We start from the raw sequence: 23,654 nt of genomic DNA on the forward strand, positions 1-23,654 counted from the left end.
TATATTCTTGTTGATAAGTTAGTTGAATTGTTTTAAGATTTGTTTTAGTTTAGTTAATGTTAGGTCCACCTCTGGCTGAACCAACTGCCACGGTGGGGAGGACAAAAGCTGAGCTGAGGATTCAAGATATATTTTAGCAGCAGAAATATCAGATTGTATTCTTATTCCAAGTGGTGGAGTAAGAGATTATTTTTTAGAGTAGAGTTCTTTAAACAGAGGATTAAAAACAGAGTCAAACGTTGGATTGGAGTTAGCAGAAAGAAATTTAGAAACATCTAAAAAAAAAAGCGATCCATCAGTTGAGTTATTTAAAACTAATTATAACGTGACGGAAAAAATACTGCCTTCTGGGACAACCTAACCCTGATTTCAATGACCAGACTGGATTGAGCACAAATGGAATTGATATTGCTTGTCAGTTTAAAAACTTCTTTATAAATAGAGGCAAACGGTCTCGCAATCCAAAATCATGTAAATCTTTTAAAATAAAAAGTTCCCATGTACTGTCATATGCTTCTTCTAGGTCGAAAAAGAAAGACACTTCATGTTGTTTATTTATTATGTCATGTTAAACAAATGATTCTAAGCGAACTAAATGTAAATAGGGTACTTCTGTTTTTCTGGAAACCACATTGTAAATTAGTAGTAAGGTTGTTTATTTCGAAATACCAAACTGATCTATTATTTATCATGCGTTCCATGGTTTTGCAAACTTGTCAATGAAATTGGTCGGTAATTTGAAGGGTCAGTGTGATCTCGCCCGGGCATGTGTATATTGGGACAACTATAGCATCACTCCAAGAAGGAGGAAATTTCCATGACGTCCAAATGTCATCACAAATGTTGTATAGTGTTTGGAAACATGATTCTGGTTAGAGTTTCAGGAGTTGATAATGTATGTTATCAGTTACTGTAGGGTATCGGGAGCTGGTCCAAGTGCAGTATGGAGCTCATGAATAGAAAAAATTTCATTATGATTTTTCCGATTATCTGAATTAAAATTAAATCTTGCTGCTTTTGATAATTTTGGAATTAAGGTACATAGTTGGATGAGGATAAAGGTTAAGCCAAGCTTTCACCAGGTTCATTAGAAATATCTGATTTATTAGTTAATATTTGTTCCCTATTGTGTATGCTAGATTTAAAGCCCTTAGCTTTGATTTTTGGATCATTTTCCACACCTTGGACATGGGCGTTCGTGAATTAATTTCTAGACACGGCGTTTACGGAATCGTGCAATCAGCCCTGGTTTTGGCAGATATTTCTTATATATTCGCTTTTAATAATGTTTTTAAATGTACGTCGTGCTTGAGCGTTTAATTTTTATGCATCTAAATTGTGGACCACAGGATGATGACGGAGTTATGCTCAGCCTTTTCCCCGGCCTACCTAGGTTGTTTGCAGTCATCGTTAAACCATAGTTAACGTATTTATTTAACCAAACCGAAGGTAATTGTATCGCACTGGCAAAGTGCTGTGGTATATGTACTCCACATGCTCATGAAATTAAGGTTAGCAGAATGGGTATGATTATACGTAAGATTATAAAGTATGCATACAATAAGCCATTATCAAACATACACAAGTACTCACATGCTTGACGTGTACATTGGACAAGGCTGAAACTCGATGATACGAAGAGATATGATGGGATCATTATTTTCAGTTTGTCAGAATAGATGAGGATACTCCATTCAAACACATCAAGCATCTGCTTTTAGAAGTATGGAATATCAAAGAGCCGAAATGGATTTTACCACTGATTGGAACCAAAGCTAATGATTTGGAAATGGAGGAAAAGCTGAAAGAGGCAATCTCGTTTGTGTTTAAAAAACTGTCGACAGTATCAGGTAATCTTTACGTTTTATGTCATCCTTTCAAACAATGCCACCAGATGTATTTGTATTGCACTATGTTTGAACTTAAATTCAAGCTTAAATGTTTATTATTAATTTATGTTTAGAGAAATAATGTCATGAACGCCTTTTAGCATTTGTGATAACATGTTCCATAAACTGGAGTTGGAAATACTTTGTATAACTATATATATGTCCGTGGAAATACAAACCAGAACACGATCATTATCAATTTAAATTACCCTTTTACTGCTTCGTTTCGGAAGTGTATGCCTGTAGCAAAATAACCCTGATCTTGTTGTAACCGGGGTTCTCTTGGCAAAAAGAAGGTCCAACACAGGCTACGGGTGTGAGTCTTTATTGCCTCAGTAATATAATGACACCCTGTAATGTACAAAACAATAAGATTATAAAAACAGTAGTACACAGGTTTGATGCACACATATATTAATACAATACAAAGGGACCTTTCATTTAATATAAACATAGTCTATATTCATTACATGAACATGAACTTAATAATCAATTATATATGAAATCATTATCTTAACCCTGAAGTAAACAAACGATTTATCAAGGGCGATAACGACATTACTGATAAGATTACAATATATAGATGGTCCATGGTTCTAAAATACAATGACCATTTCAAATACAATTACCACTTTGTTGAAACTACTATATTAATTCATTAACTGATCATACATTTAGTATGATACATTATTTACAAAATATATTTCATGACACGACAAACATGTAAATTATCCGTACCCTGTGGGTGACACTGGGGTGTTTGTCCTGTCCAGGCAGCCGCCTTGCGTGGTAGTTATGTACATGTAGCTATCAGCACACTCCTAATTACTCCGTGGAGTTGTTGTAGAGCGTCCGCCCGGAGAGCGGAAGGTCCGGGGTTCGATCCCCGGCCGCGTCATACCTCAAGACGTTAAAAGATGGTACTTGTTGTTACCCTGTCTGGCGCTCGGCATTAAGGGGCTAAAGCAAGGACTGGTCGGCTCGGAGTCAGTATACTGTGCCTGAGTGGGGTATTCATGTTAAACTGCGGCATGGTATCTCAGTGAGCTAGCACTATAAATCGGCATCAGTCCGTACTAGTACAAGCAGCCACATGCACGTCGCTATATAAGTGCAATAATCTTGGACGCGACGTTAAACCCAATTTCACCTCACCTCACCTCACCTAATTATAGAATCAACTATGAATAATTATAAGATAAAGCATACAATTGAAGAATTGTAGGAAATGTAACTAACTACACACTATCATACAATGATTGAGATTGCATACAAATACCGTATTTACACAATTATAAAAATCAACGCATTCACTCAAACATTCACACACAGAAAGAAGAAGGATGAAAAGCATTTATAGTGTTTACTTAGCCTTATTTAATTATTAACTTAGCAATGTGGTGACACAATCACCATACCAAAGATCGCATATTAATAATACTGAAATAACATTCCACATAACTTAGATAACATAAGTTATATTATTATACAAATACATACATATATATTAGCTGGCAATTTTATAGATTACTAACCTTAATAATCAATTTTTTTATCCCAGATCTGTCCAAGTCCAAATTGTTGACTGACTTCTGAATTGGTGTAGTGTCAAGTGCAATATGAATGAAAAGTGCACAGTTTGAACAAGCCAATGAAAACAAGGCTTGGGTTAGAACAAAGAGAAGAAACAAGGACACAAACATGGACCAACCCAACCACCCTCTACATTATAAGTAAACTAATCAAGAAGCCCATAATAGATATTGAATTAAGAACCTACTTTCCTAACAACTTAAAATAATATTACAAACCTAAAGGACCTCAAATAGATAAAACATATGTACAACAAAACTGTATGTTAACACTTGTGTCTGCCACATTGTTGTCTCCATTTGAAATTAGACCCCAAAGCACCCTTCAAACACGTCAACTGACTTATCACTATTGTGTATCATTTCTCTTACCATTTTGCGCAGAGTTGTGGATTCTGTCTGATGGCTTACATGATGGGCTATCCGGGTATATAGCAGATGCTAAAGCAGACTGTGATGTTCTTGGAGAGAGGATCACTTCAATCGGATGTTCATCCTGGGCGGAAGGCCTGATGGAAAAGGTAGCTTTTACTGACTTCTTTCGGACTCGGACTCGGTTGTTTGGTTTATTGCATGTCATGGTAAGATCGATGCTCATGACACTTGAATGTCAGATCCATACTCTATTAATGACAGACCGATGCCATATAGCTGGAATATTGTTGAGTTCAACAACAATCAAACAAACAAACAGACGTAATACATGGATGTTTGACAGCGCGAAACAGTTGAAACATCGCGGCTGGGGTGTTCAGTTTAATTTCATCTTTCTTTCAGCACTGTCAAATACACTCTTCAAAAAAAAAGAAATGCACATGTAGATTTTTAGTAAATTTATTGTTCCTAATAAAGTCAATATATTTAATTTTATACCATCTATACAAATATGAAATTTTGGTGCTCGATAGTGACATGTTGTCGTTGTACAAAAGCATTGACAATTATTCATTGACATGTCACATAAGGCCACAAGGTTGCGCTGAACTCATTATCTCGTGTGATCGCCCCGGGCAGCAATCAGGGCTCTGCATCTCCTCGGCACTGACTGGATAAGTGTACGAATTCAGTCCTGCGTAATTCTGCGCCATTCTGCTTGTAACGCGTTGGCTAGTTGTGGGAGTGCCTGCGGCGTGTTCTGACGTTGGCGTACACGTCGATCGAGTTCATCCCAGAGGTATTCGATTGGGTTGAGATCTGGAGATCTCGACGGCCAGGGCAAGGACGTTGATGTTGGCATTATGAAGGTAGTCTACCGTGACACGAGCTGTGTGTGGTGGAGCGTTGTCCTGTTGAAACAGCTCCCACTGGCGGTCAATTATTCGAAGAAGGTGAAGTTAAAGGATTTGATTCATGTAGCGATTTGCTGTCAAATGTCCCTGAACCCCAACCAAGTCAGATCTCGTGGTGTAGGATATGGCCCCCCACACCATGACACTACCGACACTACTGTCGAATTCATATACACAATATGGGACAAAACGCTCATTTCGACGACGATAAATACGTTGTCTTCAGTTTCGCCGTTGATGTAGTAGAAATCGTGAATCATCGCTAAACCACACTAGTCTCTAATGTCTCAAATTCCAAGGCTGTAAGGTATGGCACCAACGCAAGCGTCGATGTCGATGGATATGTTGTAAACAGGGACCATAACTGGTCTTCTTGGTCGGATTCCAGCCTCGTGGAGTCGATATCCTCCTCAAACCAGGGATGCGTCCTGCAGTCTCCGTAGCTGTGGCATTGCGATGACGTTATTGGAACAGTCGAATGTCGCGATCTTGTGTAGGGGTGGTAAATCTTGGTCGGCCGGTTCTCGGACGGTTATCAGTGGAATTGAACTGTGTGTATCGGCCACAAAGGCGGCAAATGGTGCTTTGGTGGACGTTGAAGTGGCGTGCAACAGAAGACTGCGATTCCCCTCTTTGGATACGTCTTATGGCGATGTTCCGGACATTTCCAACTTGAAAAATGTTGACAATTGAAAGACAAATTATTGGCTCATGCTTGCCTTTTTATAGCCACTACCACGAGTTACTAATGCCATAAATTGCACATGCATTTTGCTTTACTGTTTTCCTTCATGACATTTTTGACCAAGTGTGAAAACAATGCCGTTAAAGACATTGCAAAACGAATAGGCGGCGTTTTGACGCTCCGTTTGTCGAATATCAGGCCACCAACATTTTCCAATAACATATATCCAATTTATATACCGGATTTTTTTGTGTAGACAGGTTCAATGAACTACACACTACCTGTGCGTTTCTTTTTTTCAAGAGTGTATACTGTTTAAACATCAATGAAAACACAGTAGAAATCCCCCAAAAGATACGACTTAACTTCTTTACGTCTTTTTTCATTTGATTTTCATTTTCATTAAAAGGGAAATGATTCTGGCAGTTTTACATACAGTACTCTCTGGGAAGAGATAGGAAGTACAATGAGCCATCTGATGTTGGTTGATAATGGAACAGTCGACCAATATCTGTGCACCTTGTCGAGCTCGTCTTTTTTCACGAAGACAATTGCCGGATTATCAGTCCCTGCAGATGGTAAGATATTTGTGAAAAATATGGGAAAACTGACTATTTCTGTTAAAGTCCGTTCCCATTAAAAAATAACTCATAACTTGGGTAAGAAAAGAAAAGGAAAGAGTAATATACAATGGGAAAACTAACTGTGCTTCTTAGAAAGTGGTATTAATGTTATGTTGTTGAAAATAACAACATACATTTATATTTATATATATCCCACATCCTTGGCTTGTTTAAGACAACTGTGGAATGCCTTGTTTTCATCATAAGATTTGACATGCTTCACACGTTTATTATTAGGCAAATAAATGTGTGCAAAAGTGCACAATTCAATTCTATCACATAGAGCTCCAACGTTAATTATATCAACCCCTCCCCCATTATAACTGGTGAAGATAAGCGCTTGTTGGGAGAGCGAGGGTGGTGGGATCTATGTTTCAATTTAAGTGGCATGTCATTCTTTCAACAGGATCTCGTGCCATTCCTACAGTTGCGATCCTCTTTGGTGGTGAACTGTACTCATTAGAGAGTATCAGAAACTGTGTGAAAGAGAACATTCCAGTTATTATTGTGAAGGTAAGGCAATTTAGCAATCTTAATTGGTATAAGAATTAAGAGCAGTTGGCCAGGGCACTCACGCTCTTTGTGTTCAATACTACTTATCCGAGGTTTGAGCGATGTTTCACGCGATGGAGTGGTCAGGCCCTCTGACTTAGTTAATGCATGACATCTTATCCCAATTGCGTAGATCGATGTTCATGCATGATATTAGTCACTTGACATCTGGTCCAGGCTCAGTTGTATATAGACTGCTGCTATTTTAGCAGGAATGTTGCTGAGTGTGGAGGTAAACATCAAACAAACATATGAACACTGATGACCTTGAACTTATGCGGATCTCACCGAAATTTCAATGGTATTTTAGCTGTATACATGTATACGTAGACATGTCAGGGTTGATACTGACTTTGGAAAAAATCAAAAAAAATCAAAGTACTGTTGAAAATGGTATAAACTGCTTTTTGTCCCTTATAAAAGGAAAGACCGTTGCTACTGAAATATCGCGCAACTACAGATCGGTCGACATACCTGTAGTTTAAAGTATTTCAGTCACATGGAGTCCTCAGAACAAGTTTACAAAAGTAAAATTCGAAAGAAAACAGTTAGTTCACATTTATTCTAAGTCTAAAGCGGACTATAGAGAAATACGCACTTAACTCCGTTATAAAGCTATTAATGTAGTCTCCATAAAACATCTAATCCACACAAGAATCATTTGGAGAATGTTCTCGATGTGCATCTTCTAAAATAACAAAATGACGCTGAATTTGTTTTGTCAGCACTGCTCCCATGATGAATGTCACACCAATCATGACTTTCGCAGTCATGGAATATATATAAATTACCTTGATGAAACCTAGGTGAATAAGAATCAGGAACAAGATATTGTCATGCCAAGTTGCCAACCATGAATAGTCTGAAGGCGACCATGCAGGAATATATGACATCTTGCAATGTCGACTTCAGACCATCTGAAATTAAACTTCAACTCATGGAGAAAATTCGCCTGAATAAGAAACCAGTAAAGTACAAGACAGATATCCTGGCGACACAACACGATCACGTTGTCTTAAGCTACAGTCACACAGACAATGCGACCTCGATGCAACCTCTTGGCGACTGATTTCTTTACGACTGACTGGCAATCGTTGAGACCGGTGCAACTACTTCTGCCCATATTTGGAATTAGGGTATGATCACCGATCAATCATTGATAGCTGTTGCAACTTGTCAGTGATTGGTCGGCAACTGTTCACCGCAGTTACGGCGAAATTTTTGCTACTGGTTGAGACTGATCGGTGACTAGTCAGCGAATCTTCGGCGACTTGTTGCAACTGAACAGGGACTGGTCAGTGACTAGTTGTCGATCGATCACTGATCAAAACATAGTGCATATAAAAAGGGTGTTTTTCTTAATCAAATCATTTCTTTGCAAGTTGTCAAGATGTTAACAGCAGACCAGTTGCATTTGCTCCGCCTGCAAAGAATAAATCAAAATGCAGCAGTCGCTGCCATGATGGTGTAGAGAAGAATGAGAAGGACAAGGCAAAGGCAGACCCTTGAATCGCAAGAAGGCCACAGCTAGGAGACTATGAGAATTTGATGCCAGAGTTGATGAGAGAAAGTCGTGGTGATTTCGTGGGCTATCTCAGAATGGAGTCTTGTTTCACCACTCGTACAAACACTCACACCCAGATGGACCAAACAAGACACTAATTGGAGAAGATCTTTGAGTCCCGGGCTGAAGCTTGCTGTCATCCTTCGGTTCCTGGCAACTGGAAACAGTTATCACAGCTAGGCCTTCTCATTCAGAGTGGCACACAACACAATATCAGTATTTGTTCGTGAAGTTTGTGAAACCATCATCGTAGAGTATGGTGATGAAGTAGTAAAGACACCCTCAACACCTGGAGAGTGGCGCTAATTGAGTGACAAATTTGAGTCAAGATGGATCTTTCCACATGCAGCAGGGGCCATAGATGGATAGCATGTCGCCATTAGAGCACCCAGTAAATCTGGATCCTTCTACTACAACTATAAGGAGTTCTTCTCCATCATCCTGCTTGGTGTCGTGGACGATGATTACAGGTTCATCTGGGGTGGCATGGGTGACAATGGTTCTCTGACTGTGCCGTGTTCAACCGATCTGATCTCAGAGAACCTCTAGATGATGGGAACATTGGTCTTCCTTCAGATGATCCACTCCCCAAAGACGATGAGCCAATGCCTTATTTCTTGATTGCTGACGGTGCCTTTTCCCTACGTACGTGGTTGATGAAGCCATTTTTAACAAGAAATCTGAGAGAATGAATGGAAATAATTGATGTGAACTCTCTGAGTACTTATGACAAGATGCTGCTGTAATGCACACACAGGTCTTTTTATAGACGTGACAGATTGCAAACCCAATGGCGAATGATCGACGCACGTTTGGAAACCACTTTGCAACCGATCGACAACCAGTCACCGATGAAGCGTCGGTAGATGAACACCTCATTACTGATCAAACAGCAATAGGTCGCCACTAGGTTGCAAAGAGTCAACACCCTTTTGTAGACCAAACCGATCACCGCACAGTGGAAATCAATCTGCGATGAAAATAACCCCACTTGGGGACCTCTCGCAGCCAGTTTTGGTGCATGTTCAAAAGACTGGTTGCGACTAATTGGGCTTTGCGACTGCACTGAAACCTTGTAGTGACTTCAGTGAAACCTTTCAGAGACTCCTGAAACCTCAATGAGATTGTCAAATATTTCGGTCGCCATGTGGTTGCATCTCGGTCGCATGGTCACAGGATTGTGAGGCTTTACGTACGCCAGTCAGACATTATGAGCTCAGCCCTGTTGAGCCTATATTGGCTAACTGTAAAGGGTACTTGGCAACACATGACACAACATTCAAACTCACACATGACAAAAGGAGGATCAGTCTTTGCTAGATATCAGCCTTCTTTATCCAGTTATCATACTTTTGGGTGATAGTACAGGTTCATATACGTCATCAGTCAGATGGTACCTAATAAATCATCTGTAGAACAACAAAAACCTTTTGATTCAAAACTGCAACTTTACATGACCCATCCCGTTTCATAGTTTTTAACTATTCCATCATATTTCCAAGCAAATATACATTTGCACTTTTGAGAATGCACGGACGGGTGTAAGGTCATCACCTCGGGACAGTTATAGGCCGTTTCATAAACGTGTATGGTTGACACACGAATATTTTCTAAGTTTATCATCATTTTACCTGTAAAAGTACCTGTGCTTATCACAGTGTCACTTAGGATAGGCTATTTTAGGTCGATTTGCGTTACTTTGATATATGCTATCTTCATAGCCCCTTGACTCATTTATTAAAAGAAGTCAGCAAAGCCTACATTTCCTACAGTATTTTAGTTGGCATGGTGTATTAACTGGCCAAAGGGGCAACAGCCAACAAGCAATACGGTTATGATTTCAGGATTCGAGTGGTATAGCAGACGCCTTTTGTTTTGCATTGGAAAAGTCGAAAGGTGTTTCTCAAAAGATCAAAGATGACAGAATTGAACGGTTAGTTAATTCTCTAAATTGCATGTAGGGTCAATATGTATATTTTGCTTAAATTTACTTCTTTAACGGTCATGTTTATCACTGTTTCTTTCACCAGTTTCGGAATTGTCATCAGTCAACGTGCAAAGGAGCAACTAAGTGAGATGCTGTGGGAAATGGGTTCTCCAGGCCAAGTTAACGAATACGTGCAGGTCATCCTGCATTGTCTTCAAAGGCGTGATCTTCTCTCTGTCGTTGACCTGTCACTCAACGGGTCCCTTTTCCAAGGAATCATGTCGGCAATTATCAGAAGTATGACATTTCAGCTCCTATTTTCAGCTCCATTTTGTATGTCTACATTTCTAGCATTGTTTCTACAATGGCGCTTGGTCTGTCGTCTCGTAAAATATTGACTACAAAACAAACATATATAGACAATTTTACCAAATATTTGCAAATCTACCTTTGAAGAGATAGGGCAAGTCGATAATAATTAAAAACTGTTATTGTTTACAATGTGTTACTTTCTGACTTCCAAATTGAAGCAATACGTTAACCCATACAACTAAACGCTAAAGAATCAAGTGTGAAACCAACAAACAACAAAGAAATGTTATAAATTAACAATCATAAAATTAACCAGGTTTACAAATCAATACAAATTACTGCAAAGTAATTACAATGGCAGTACACAATCGGGTGGGAGTACATTCAATGGTAGCACAATTACGATGGCAGTATAAAATACAATAGCAGTGCTAATAGGAAAAGGTTAGTGATAATAATATTTACCTGGCAACAACAGTGGTCAAGCTTCCCAAATAGACCAAGACTGGATATCAGCTGGTCTTCATGTAATGTCAGTAAGAGAGGCGACGCTATTGCCCCTATTATAGTCTAAATCCATTCTAGAAGGTTCAATAACATGCTGGATTAATCTAGCTGTTCTAGAAGATTTCAGATCACACATGACTCCAAAATCATCTAATCATAGCAACTTCCTCACCATTTGCATTAGATAGTTCCACATTCCTGGCAACCCTTGTCAAGAAGCAGTGCTATGAAATTCTATTGAGACTCGACAGAAACAATGAAATACAATTACAACATAGCATAACGTTAACTGTTGCAAAGATCGACAGAAAAAGTGTAATACCATTACAACAATATGTTACACAAAATTGCTCTGCCATATAACAGATGTCAGATTCACATGACCATGATAGAATAATACAGAGGACAAATAACGAAAATATTTTTCTTTAGCATTCACTCATAACGTTTAAATGCCAGTGAAATGAGTGTAGTGAGCTCAGGCAACATAATAGCTCTCATTTAATCATTTGGATTGTTTGATAAACAATGATGTTTTGTATGAAGTGAATTCTTTAATCATTAATGTAATAAATTAGATTGGTAGTGGCTGTATCCTCAATGAGGGTTGAAGAAGCACAAAGTATTGTCTCACTGAGTGAAGCCTATTATAATCAGAGAATATTTGTTTGTTCTGATCTCCGGCTATACTTGTCAACAATCGTCATACCTAAGAGAAAGGGTAAATCCTACTGGGAATTATGAAGGTTGCAGAGGTGTAATGGTCTCTAGTTGGTTGCCGGCGATCTATAGCTCCATTTTTATATTGTCTGTTGACAAATGGATATATTGATAGTCATTTTACTATCATACGATGACAGTTTAATTTAACATAATTGTAAAAATGAATATGGCTGAAATATTGCCAACGTGACTTATAATTTAAATCTCTCACGCTTTTATACTGATATTGATGATAAAATTTTCATTCAAACGTCATATATTCAAAATGTTTTAGTAATGAATCAAGAAGTGTTCACTGTGTGTACATATCAACCTTAGGGTTGTACAATAGAGGAGGTCAAGGTCCCTGGCATGTTAGGTTGGAAGGTAGTTCTATGTTTACTGAACAAACCCCTTGAATTGTATTAGATTTTTGTAAGTGCAGTCATCCAAGTTTTCAAACAGATATGATTAAGCTTGTGATTGACTGTGTCATGTGGCTTTTCTGTTCTATATTGTTCTTGCACAAGACCTGTGGTGCATTTGAAAAGCTCCGTGCCGCTCTCAAGGACAATCGTAATGTTGCTCTTCTTATTTAGTGAAGGAAACCCCCTTTCTTTCTATGACATGTTTGTAAGACCCATCATCCATGTTTTCAAATAGAAATATTCAAGCATATGGTTGGCTGAAATTGGTGATCATTAACCAGAACTGCAGATAACTTTCTTATTAAGACAACTGAACTCTCAGGAAAGATACCCACCGAAAAATTCTGAGCCTGACAATGGTGTATTGAACTTTCTACCATAACAGGGCTTGATCTTCAATCGCCAGCAGTGGTTTATTCGCATTGGTTTATTTTTATTCACCCAATCTGATTGGCTGTCTGAGAGTGGAGCGCTGTATCGTCGCGTTTTGATTGGCTGGCTAAAAATAATTGACGGCACTATTTTCGGATCGGGGATTCCTGATGTCGTCTAGTACAGGAAATCTCCCATCTGTCAAAACATTACGTAGTGATGATGTTTCCATCTCCGAAAGTTGGTGACCGAGAGTAAATTTGTGGGGGAGGAAGGTGTGTGATATGTGGAGATATACCAGTGTACGAGATTCAGGCGCAGGAAGACGGTAACCGAAGCGAGATACCGCATCCATAATACGGGACCAGTTGAGCCACTCCGGCACATACTTTACAGGACGTTTTTAAGACTAATAAAACAGCTAAAGCAACAGTTAATTAATTCATGTATAAATACTGATGAAATAGTGAAACAAACCGTATTGGTTTTGTTATGTTTAAAATAAATAACCATCAACCACATAAGAAATTCCACGTTATAACGAAGTGTTGATCTTGAGCCGATCGATCAAAAACATAATTCAAAGTTATATTAAAATAATCGAGACTTAAATTTCTTATTTTAAGAAAATAAACACTCAAATCATTTGGATCTAAAGCAATACTCAATTTTAATGCAGGAAACGATCAATCTTAGCCGGACGGACCGTACATCTCACGTCCAAGATGTTTTGCAACCACAGCAGTTGTTTCCCCTTTCAACGGGTGGAGTTTATCCAGATCAATATAATTTATTTATTTTGGCCTTAAAATTATTTGGTGTTTTTTTAACATGAAGACTTCAATTTTTTAAACATACTATCTCAGGACAATTAAGAAACTCATTTTATATCACCACGTTTAAACTTGAATGTATTAAGTCATACCTAGGTCTATGTAAACTCAAGAATGTAATATATGTATTTATATTTTTTCTTAACTATTTTGATTTCTAATAGGGAGCAGACAAACTGATGAAGATAAAAATGGTGGGCACCAATCAACCTAATTAGGTATTTTTTTCAAAAACAATATTTTGTTTTCAACAATGATTTACATTTATGCATCTTAAAATACCACAATATCACAGTTAATTATTTTCAGAATTAACAGACAATACAGAGTATTAAGACATGTGGAATTATGTTTGTCTTAAGTATAGTCTTTAACCAAAAGATTTATCATTTACCATGTTTACTGAGAAAACCACACACTTTAATAATGCAATTGTTATATTATCATAGCAGATAAAGAGTCCCAATATGCATACCTAGCTTAATTTTAATGATAATTATTTAGCATTTCTTGGAATGATAAACTGGTCATATGACAAAATAAGAAATGTATTTTTTATGTATTATTCTCCCATTACAAGGTTTACAGTGGTTGGTTTTTTTCATATAATCTAATTGGCTGCCTGAGAATGGAAAGCTGTGTCGCTGGTAAGAAAAGAAAAACTCCAATTTATGGGTGATGAAGAAATAACCAACAAGAGGTCGTCTTATAACATTTTACCATAAACCTCATTTCCTTTCATTAGCAATGTCTAATTTTAATTTTAATACTTTTTACAAAAAATTCATATGTGAACAGGTCACTAAATTATATATTTATTATGAGTCTTGTTTTCATGAAGATGAAAAGAAGAAAATGTTAATTGTATATTACTATTATCAGTAAGTCTTAATTTCTAATCTGTTATAAAAGGAAAAGAAAAAAGTTTGGAGGTAACTGTTGCAGTAAAATAACAATGTAACATTACAAGGGTATTAAAATGCAAATATTTGTAAATCTATTGAAATGATAAGTTATTGTTTACATATATCCAATGTATTTATGTTTCACACACCATAAAGTATTGTGCTTCTCAAATTCACATTGTTTCTTGTCATTCACAAATATGGGGAAATTAGTTAAGTCATTTAATAACATTTTTGGTGTAATGATGTTCAATATTATGTTCAAAAGAAAAATTGTCCACTGAATAAGTTTATTTTTTATATATAATAAAAACACATGTGCTCACCATGTTCAGGAACAAAAAAAAGATGACATGAAATAATCATCATTTTACATATTAAATTATTCACTGTAAAATTAGTTTTAAAGAGGAAAATTCGTTCAAAAATATTACAATCCATTGATGGACTTGAGAAGATTTACCTAGCAGTAATCAGCTGATCAGTTACCTGAGTTGTTGTCTATAGAATCTTGCCTGATCAATCCTGCTGACAGTTCCTTGGGCCCTTATTTCTCGTTAACAATATTTCACAATATTTAAGACAATATCTAATTTCCTCAATTGGGTTTATAACATTTGTTTCTAGCGGACAAATAAACGAATAACGTATTTACATACACTAAAAAGGTGGACCTATTTAGTGTTGCTCATTGAGAATTCGGCGAGACGAATGCAAATAAAGTTATGGGCCGAGTAGTCCAAAACAATTAACAGATATCAAATCACATCACATTATTCTCAAAACGTTGCTCCCTTTAGCTTTTAATAGTTAACAAAAAAACATAATATGAATGCTTACAGCCGGCTTGCCTGTCACGGGAAAACTCGTGTGGGTTGTCTTCGCTAGATCCTTTTGACCTGTTTATGGTGCAGTTGTCTAACTGAGCATATTCGAAAAAGAGGGTGGGGGAAATCCCGAGTGGTTACTAAACACGCGAAATCTTCAACTACGAGCTCGACTTTTATGGCGTATTGTTATCGGAAAAAAGGATTAACCACTGTGTTCGGTTGTTACAAAAAAAAGTCTACACACTCGTGATTAATCTGCAACAATTAGAACTCGGCAAAGCCTCGTTCTAATCGTGACAAATTAATCACCCGTGTGTAGATTTTTCGGTAACAACCGAACACAGTGGTTAATCCTCTATATGTTTGAACATAATCCCCTCTGAAATGCACAACTCCTGCCAACGATGACGGCGTGCCTGGATCCCCCTTGTGTCGAAGGCTTCCTCGGGGTGGTGTAAAATGTCCCCCTCAGCAGAAATGACGTAATCACCATTTGGAAAATGCTTTCTTAAAGTTTGGTAAGAGGTGGAAATCCGACAGTGCCAAAACTTGTGAACATGGAGGATGTTCATAGTTCAGAGCCACAGACTGGCATCAAGCCGTGACGACAACAGACTGTTGCTCGGATCCATTGCCCTGATGGAAGACTACGCGTTTAGTGGGTTTCCCTATCGTTTAGCCTTAATATTCATGCAGTTGCCGAACAAGATAAACCGTATATTAGTGGCTAAGACATTCTCTCGTCACGCCGAAGACACGGGCTCGTTTTCCCACATGGGCACAATGTGTGAAGCCCACTTCTGGTGACCCGCCATGATATTTCTCTAATATTGCTTAAAGCAGCCAAAACCAATGCTCGCTCACTCACTCATATGATATTGGCAAATAATCGTCTGACCTTTCGGGAGGTCGTCTACCTGTAGGATTCCTTAAGAACCCCCCAAAAAGGAACCATCACCTTGCCAGCTGATTGAACAGATTTTGCTTTCTTCAGAGGAGGATATGATCGATGTTTCCACAACTTTGACTGACAGTGGTGACCCCAAGATACATCTATAATTACAAATCGCTCAACAAAATCATGTACCTGGAGCTTTTCCGATCAGGGGTCAGTAGCGTCAGAACCCATCGTGATGAAACTTTGTCGAACCAAGTTTGTTCCTCAGAATCTTCTTCGCCCTCTCATAAGAGATGATTTCTGTATTGTATATATCGTACCAACATTTTCCTTAGCGGTGGCAGATGAAGGTCTTTGTGATATTAGATCATCTTCGGGGCACTCTCTTCCCCTCTTGAAATCCACTTGAACAGTGGCATCCCCTCATGGATGGCTGTTTGAATGAACCCTTTCAGCTGGAGTTACTTGATGACAGAGCGGTCGATATTTTTTGTTCATTTTCCTCAAAAGAAAATACCACGCATTTTGATGCCTGCAGTAACATACTGCCTTGTTGTGAATTTGGTTCAAATGCACTCTGGTGCATGGTCAGTAGTGTTTGTGTTAAATACAGTTCTGTTGGACTAGAGGTGTACTATATATCCCTTGGTTCAGAACATTTCTGCCACGTTTCGTATTTGCTTATCGCATATATGGTATGGAGCGATTGCATGCCCTGGCTCAGAGAAAAGATTGAAAGGTCTTTTTTTGGCCGAGTGTTGCGGTAAACAACAAACAACAAAGCAGCACGGTCTTTCTGTTTAAGCTGTATTTCATCAGACATATAAACTGAACAACATTGAATAAGATTTAATGCAAAGTTATGTTTTTTTACCAAATCTGAAACAATTTCGGTTTGCAACAGATAAAAGGCTCCTGAAAGTGTTCAAATGGTTTAATTTGCCATACTGACTTCAGAAAATGCGTGATTTCATGAAAAACATGAACATGCCAAAATGTCAATTTACAAATCAATAGCGTGAGTGTCCACCTCTGGTTGCGATGCAAGCAACACATCTTCGTCTCATGGAATGGACCAGGCGTCGCACAAATTCCTGTTGGATATCTGTCCATATTTGCTGGAGCATGTTTCGAAGTTCCTGGAACACGTGGTTGACGTCGAATGCGCCGATCCATCTCATCCCATATGTGCTCGATTGGTGAGAGATCAGGGGAGCGAGCCGGCCAGTGGATGACATTCGCGTTATTTTGTTGAAGAGAATCCTGAACAAATCGAGCAATAGGAGGCCGGGCGTTGTAATGCCTCGGCCATGACGATGCAAAAACGGTAAAACAACAGGGCCGATGATCTCGTCGCGGTAGCGCTGTCCATTGAGATTTCCCTCTACCACTATCAAACGGGTCCTCTGTTTTGCTGTAATCACACCCCATACCATAACGCTGCCGTCCCCGAACCGATCTTCTTCGATGACACAATGATTGACGTAACGTTCACATTGCTGTGGCTGAGGTTAAAACGAGACTCGTCAGTGAATAGAACTTGTCCCCACTGCATTGCCGTCCAGCGTAGACGCTGTCTGCACCACTGTAGACGTGCTTGACGGTGGTTTCCTGTCAAAATGGGACGTCTAGCGGGTCTTCTGGATACAATCCCTGCACATCTGAGGCGATGACGTACGGTTTGTGAAGATATTCGTCGACGGCAAGGGAAGCTTCTTGCAGTCACTGTTGCTGGCTAGAATCGATTTCGTAGGTGTGTTGTTCGATTCCAGGTGTCTTGTCGATTATTGGTTACGCGTGGCCTGCCACTCCGAGGATGGGCTCTGACTACATTCGTCTGTTGCCAACGTTGCCATAAACACCAAATGGTGTTTCTGTGGACGATAAATTGTCTTGCAACATCACGTTGACTCGATCCTGCTTCAAGCATACCAATGGCTCGCAGACGCTCATTTTCGGACAGGCGTGGCATTTCATAATGTTGAATAATTGCGTAATTTTGTTCTGAGTGGTTGTTGTCAGCACGATGCAAAGCATTAGGAATCCCGTTAACGCACATGTTTTTATACCGGTTCTTGGGTAGTGAAATGCATGGGGCTTGCATAAAAGTCAACTTTTGCATGGAATGCATGCATTTCTGTAGCAGTTGCGTTTTTGTGACTTGATTCCATACATGTACTACAATATTGTAAACCAAACTTTACTTGTTTGAAAAATACACTAAAACATTGGTGTCACAGAAACTTTTGTTGCTGAGTATATTTTCTCAAACCGAAAGTGATTTTAGTAAAGTGGAAGTGCATAAAACGTTATTATTAAGGTAATTGGAGTAAGGGGGCTTTATGTTTTAAAGTCCGGCTGCATATGGCATGTGCGTTATTGTCAGTCTGCCGTCCGTTGACTGTCGAGATATGAACCGGATGGATGCAACTGAAACTTTAGGAAATTATTTAGTGTCATTCATTAACCCTGATGTATGCTGTCATGGAACAACTAGGTTAGACATTTGAAACATAAATTCAAAAAAATGAGGTTGATAATTGTTCATTCCAGTAAAACGGAACACATATTTACGGAAAAAAAATCACATTAGTAAAGATTCAAACTTCATTTTAGAATCAGCCCCTCCACAAGACCACAAGGTCCAGGGAGCTGAAACTTTAATTTACTACGTTTAGCAAGGCAATAATATGACTGGCACCTGCTCCCGATCATTGCATGGAAGTGAAAAAAACCCACTAATTATTGCTCTTTAAAAATGAAATACATGTTTCGATAGTGGTCAGTGTTTGAGTTTTATATGCACAGAAATAAATAGATTTTATCTCTTTTGGGTTTAGATTTAATCAGATAGGAAAATGCTTGTTTCTCTTATTAACTGAAATGAAAATAGTTTTTGATAATGGTCGAGTTTTAAACTCTGTGTAGATAAAAAATATTCTTTATTTACTTTTTGGCCCTCTAATCTGCACACAACTTTTGCACTCTTACTATGTATTAAGTCTGTGACACCGCTTTCCCAAGTGGGGCGATACATATACTTTACAGGTCTGTCCTATGTTATTCCTTATTTTGAATAATACCTTATGTTCACGCGTTTGTAAAATATATAAATCTCATTTGATTTTAGCGAAAACAAGTACCGAGTTGATATCAATGGTGGATGATTATTTGCCAACACCAGTGTACAGTAGAAAGTCAAAGGATAAAGCTGAAATTCATATTGAAAACCAGAACCCGTTCACCTATAAAGGCTACGTTGGTGAGTTTATGCGCATGGGCATCGGGACATATGTTGCAAAATTTGCAGTTATCCTTAAGTAGTGTTCCGAGCCAAACACTTAACATATCTGTAGTTGACCATTTCTGTTTCACATATCTATGTCCTAAAAAATCTCTAAATGACACAACTGCTATCTGTTGCATACAATAAACTCACTGTTCTGGGTAGAAATGTTATGTTTTCTCAATGGCAAAGTATGATATAGCATTAAGTTGGCACTTATTCGAATTTGTCATAACAAATTTAGATGACTATGCACTGTTTAATTTTTGGAAAGCAGATACACATAACATATCTGTCTAATTTATTATTTATTAGATTCTGAAAACATTGTTAAAATGGTTTTCAAAGAAGCAATTCTACAAGAAAAGTCGGAATGCGTTGAATTCCTACTTGAATGTGGAGTTTCTGCAGTGGAAGATCTTGACATGTTGGAACTGTACAAAGAAGTGAGTAAATAAAGTTCATATCCGAAAAGATTAACGGATTCATGCATATGTTCGATGAGTCTTCTTATAAACGAGTTACGACCAAACTTTTGAGGGCCATAATTCAATGTATGTGCACGTGTATGAATGTGTTATGTGAGCGATCAAATGTTACCGTTGTCATTGATCATATTTAATTTAAAAAAATTCTCGACACAAACAAAAGTAAATGCTGCTTTTATGAGCAGAATCGAAAAGAACCGTTCATGATAATTTCATGAAACTACTTCATACTGACAAAGTTGATAATTGTACGTTTATTCAATTAGATTCTTCTGTTATGGGTTAATTCAGTCACTACTGGCCATGCTGATGGTCAAATAGTAAAGACTGGAATCATCGTAGGACTATTTTGAAACGTTATATTTATGACGATATTGACAATAAAATGTAAAATGAAAACAAGTACATTAAGATCAGGATAATTACTACTCTGGCGTCAATACAGTCAAAACATCTGATCACAATCCAATAACTTATTGCTTCGAATTTATTTTTTGAATGATAACTTTAACTTGTTAAATTATTTATTTAAACTTGTTTTAAAATGATAGCAACATAAAAATGAAGACAGGTTAAAATCTATAGCCAGTTAAATTTGAAATTTGGTCAGAAGGCAGAAACACACCCACAGTTGAACCAAAATTCAAAAGCCTTTCTTGTTGAGCGAAATGATACCATTCGTTGTTATGACGTCACAAATTGTTCACGAATAAATATGTTCCCAGCGTATGAATATTTTAAAAAGATAAATGTTATTCATTAAAATCACATTTTCGGAAATACCAGCCCATCGCCTCATTATTTCTAAATGGGGACAGGATTGTAACTGGAACATTCAAATCATTGTGTTCTTTTTAAGTGTTTGTAGGTTATGGTTATAAGCTGTGTTATTAGGTATTCGCATATGGTCTCGTTGACTTTATGTCAACACATGTTGATATCATTACAGACAAAGAATGGGCTGCAGAAGACCGTGTCAGAAATATTTAACAAGTGCAAGGTAGGTTGTAGGCTAGCACATGCAATGGTCATTGTATGGAAATGAATTGTACCTCAATTCTTTATCAAAACCTTTGTATTTGTACCTCCAGCTTGGCGTAGGAGTCGACTTAAAGCAGGATCATGATATTACAGGACTGATTATGTGTCATCCTACGCGTTAGTTTGGAAAGGTTGCCCAGTCGACCGAGTCGTTTTAGGTAACACGCTGTGCAAAGTTGCGCACATATATATGATCATGGGTTTTAATCAAATCTTTTTTAATTATTGTTTTTAGAAAATGTTGGAAAGTAAACATTTGCCTCATGTGTTAACCCCGAAAATAATTGTTTACTGAACTTGCTCGAATCCCTGAAAAAAGATGTGCTGTGGTTCCCAAAAAGATTGTTTGGCCTCTGTCAGATAACAATTATATAATTTAAATCTGTAACAGAATTAAATTTCTGGTATCTGGTTTCTCAGACACAGCTGACCTATATTTACTTATGAGAATAGTTTTGCGAAAGGAATGGAATTGAAATTTTCGCGTTTTGTAAAAATTATTAGTGAATCATGATCTTTTAAAATATTCGAACTTTTGCAACTAAGTTTAAAAGATTACATCTACAAATCGTCATTGTAAAATATAACACATCTTGCTCTTGATAATTAGTTTATTCTACCTGAGCTAAGGCTAAGGATAAGATGTATATATATCGACACTGTAAAAAATGAAATTTTATCCAGGTGCTTCACATGTACTGTATTGTAACACTATTAGCTACAATTTGATCAATAATTATAATGTACTAATGTAGAGTCAGTATCCTTGTTATGATCGTGTTTGCAATGTGTCACTAAAAATCCCATCTTCAACCATGAATGTGTTTTAGCTTTCAACAGTTTCATCACTTCAGCTTGTTCTGCATTTACTGCGTTAGTTTATAATCAAATGTAATGGAATCATTTCCACATTAATCCTTTTTCATTATTTCTTTTCTTCTTGGATAGGATGGTTACGAAAAGGTATGTATTTATTCGAAGGGGCCGACCATTTGATATTCTGGAGGGGAGGGGGTATTTTGTATCTAGCTTAGATATTTTCAGTTTCAGCAACAAAACCAGATACTTTTCTTAATTTAAAAGTATGAGCCCATGAGCCTGATATGAGCCTACCAGCGGATAACAACTTCTGGTTTATTGCATTAAGCGACGTTTCGATGTAGATTCTTAAACTGTTATCAGGCTGGAGTTCCACTCCCTGGGCATCAAGACACTTGATCAACCACCCGACACCAACCTCTCTATAGACTCTATTATCAGCCTGGCAAAATCCTGCATAACCTCAACCTACTTCACCTTGGGAAACGACATCTATGAACAGACCCATGGCCATCCCACGGGACCCCCTCTCTCCCCGACCCTTCCAGAAATCTACATGACCAATATTGAAGAAAAGCCTACTCAACTTTCCCAATCCAACCCGTTTTCTTGTCCAGGAAGAAGAACGACACCTTTGTCATCCTCAGAAAAGACCAGGGCCCCATTTCACTACTCCAATCCATCAACTCCCAACAACACGGAGTCAAATTAGTTATAACATATTTAATTTCAACTGAAAATTGGGATTGATGAAAAAGCATATTTTAATACCTCTCCTTATATGGAAATCAAGTGACAACAGATAACAAGGTGTATTCATTATAATTACATATGCTATACCTTGGTGGTCATTTATCAGGCATAATCAATTGTGTCCGGTTTTAATGTACACATGATGCAGATGTGTTATATATGAGTTTTTAGAGTATAAATTAAGTTTATGGACAGGTAAAAGAATTTCTCCATTTATTTCATATGATAGGCTTTCACATCCGTAAAGTACTGTCATAACATCATATCCTTTCATGTAATATACTCAAATGCTTCTAATTTGATCATTAGATCTAAGACCCGTGCAGATTCCGGGGTAGAATAGATCTTCAGCAACCCATACTTGCCGTAAAAGACGGCTATGCTTGTCGTAAAAGGCGACTAATGGGATCGGGTGGTCAGGCTCGCTGACTTGGTTGATACATGTCATCGATCCCAATGGCGTGGATCGATGCACATGATCACTGGACTGTCTGGTCCAGACTCGATTATTTTACAGACCGCCGTCATATAGCTGGAATATTGCCGAGTGCGGCGTTAAACAACAAACAAACACACATTAGATCTAAATTGCAACAAACAAAGAAGTAGTGTGGCGGGTCTTCCGAATATTGACAACAAGGACAATCTTGAATCTGTCGAATGTATGTCCGTATAAGTCATTACATCCGAGTCAGAAGTGGAGGTGGATAATTTGACAGAACCTGGTTCCAAATTTTGTAATAAAGAAATGTTCGTAATTGTAAGTGCATGATAATACATTTCGAAACTTCAAATACCAGCCCGTAGATTTAATTTCCACAGATAGAATATTTCATAATTTTGTAGAATTAGGTCTGAGGAGTTTCTGAGACTGTAATCTCTGAGAGCGTTTACTTGGCCTGGGATAAAGTTGCAGAGAGAAGCTGGTGCTAAAATATTTTGTAGAATAAAGATAAATATTGATTTTTGCGCCTAAGTGATAATGGTTCCAGATTTGTTTCTGTATACATTTTTTATTTTTCTTAGAGCGTCCAGATAGTTTTTTCTAGTATCAAGTTTTTTACTTTACAATTATACCAAAGAATATTACAGTTACCGAGTATTGGTATTATAAATGTGGTCTATACATGATTTTTAGACTTTTCCTGGAGATGCGGTAATTAAACTTCTAAAACAGTTTATCATGGGACTTTGCCTTTGCATGTGTTTGTGACAGGTGCCACCGGATACGCTCACCTTTTCGCGAACACCTGGTATCATCACTATTTGATAGTGATTCATAAACACATTTTCGTGATATAGTCGGACTCGTACAATCGAAGGTGTAGTCAAAATAATTACACAAAATATACCTTGGTG

The 23,654-nt window shown here is 37.8% G+C and overlaps 1 protein-coding gene across 3 annotated transcripts in view; it reads left to right on the top strand.

The window, feature by feature from the left end:
* The window catches only part of LOC124150830 (transient receptor potential cation channel subfamily M member-like 2), a 62,480-nt gene that overhangs the window by 19,241 nt on the left and 19,585 nt on the right, over nt 1-23,654 (top strand). For all 3 annotated transcript variants that reach the window (XM_048392322.1, XM_046522933.2, XM_048392323.1), the window contains 10 exons: nt 1,667-1,850; nt 3,866-4,002; nt 5,865-6,033; nt 6,485-6,591; nt 10,039-10,127; nt 10,225-10,418; nt 19,039-19,170; nt 19,510-19,640; nt 20,632-20,682; nt 21,672-21,686. In XM_048392322.1, coding sequence (XP_048248279.1) covers nt 1,667-1,850; nt 3,866-4,002; nt 5,865-6,033; nt 6,485-6,591; nt 10,039-10,127; nt 10,225-10,418; nt 19,039-19,170; nt 19,510-19,640; nt 20,632-20,682; nt 21,672-21,686 — 1,209 coding nt within the window. The remainder of the gene's footprint in view (nt 1-1,666; nt 1,851-3,865; nt 4,003-5,864; nt 6,034-6,484; nt 6,592-10,038; nt 10,128-10,224; nt 10,419-19,038; nt 19,171-19,509; nt 19,641-20,631; nt 20,683-21,671; nt 21,687-23,654) is intronic.

This window comes from Haliotis rufescens, unplaced genomic scaffold (genome assembly GCF_023055435.1).
Source record: "Haliotis rufescens isolate VD_foot unplaced genomic scaffold, xgHalRufe1.0.p SCAF_11, whole genome shotgun sequence".
Taxonomy (NCBI): Eukaryota; Metazoa; Mollusca; class Gastropoda; order Lepetellida; family Haliotidae; genus Haliotis; species Haliotis rufescens.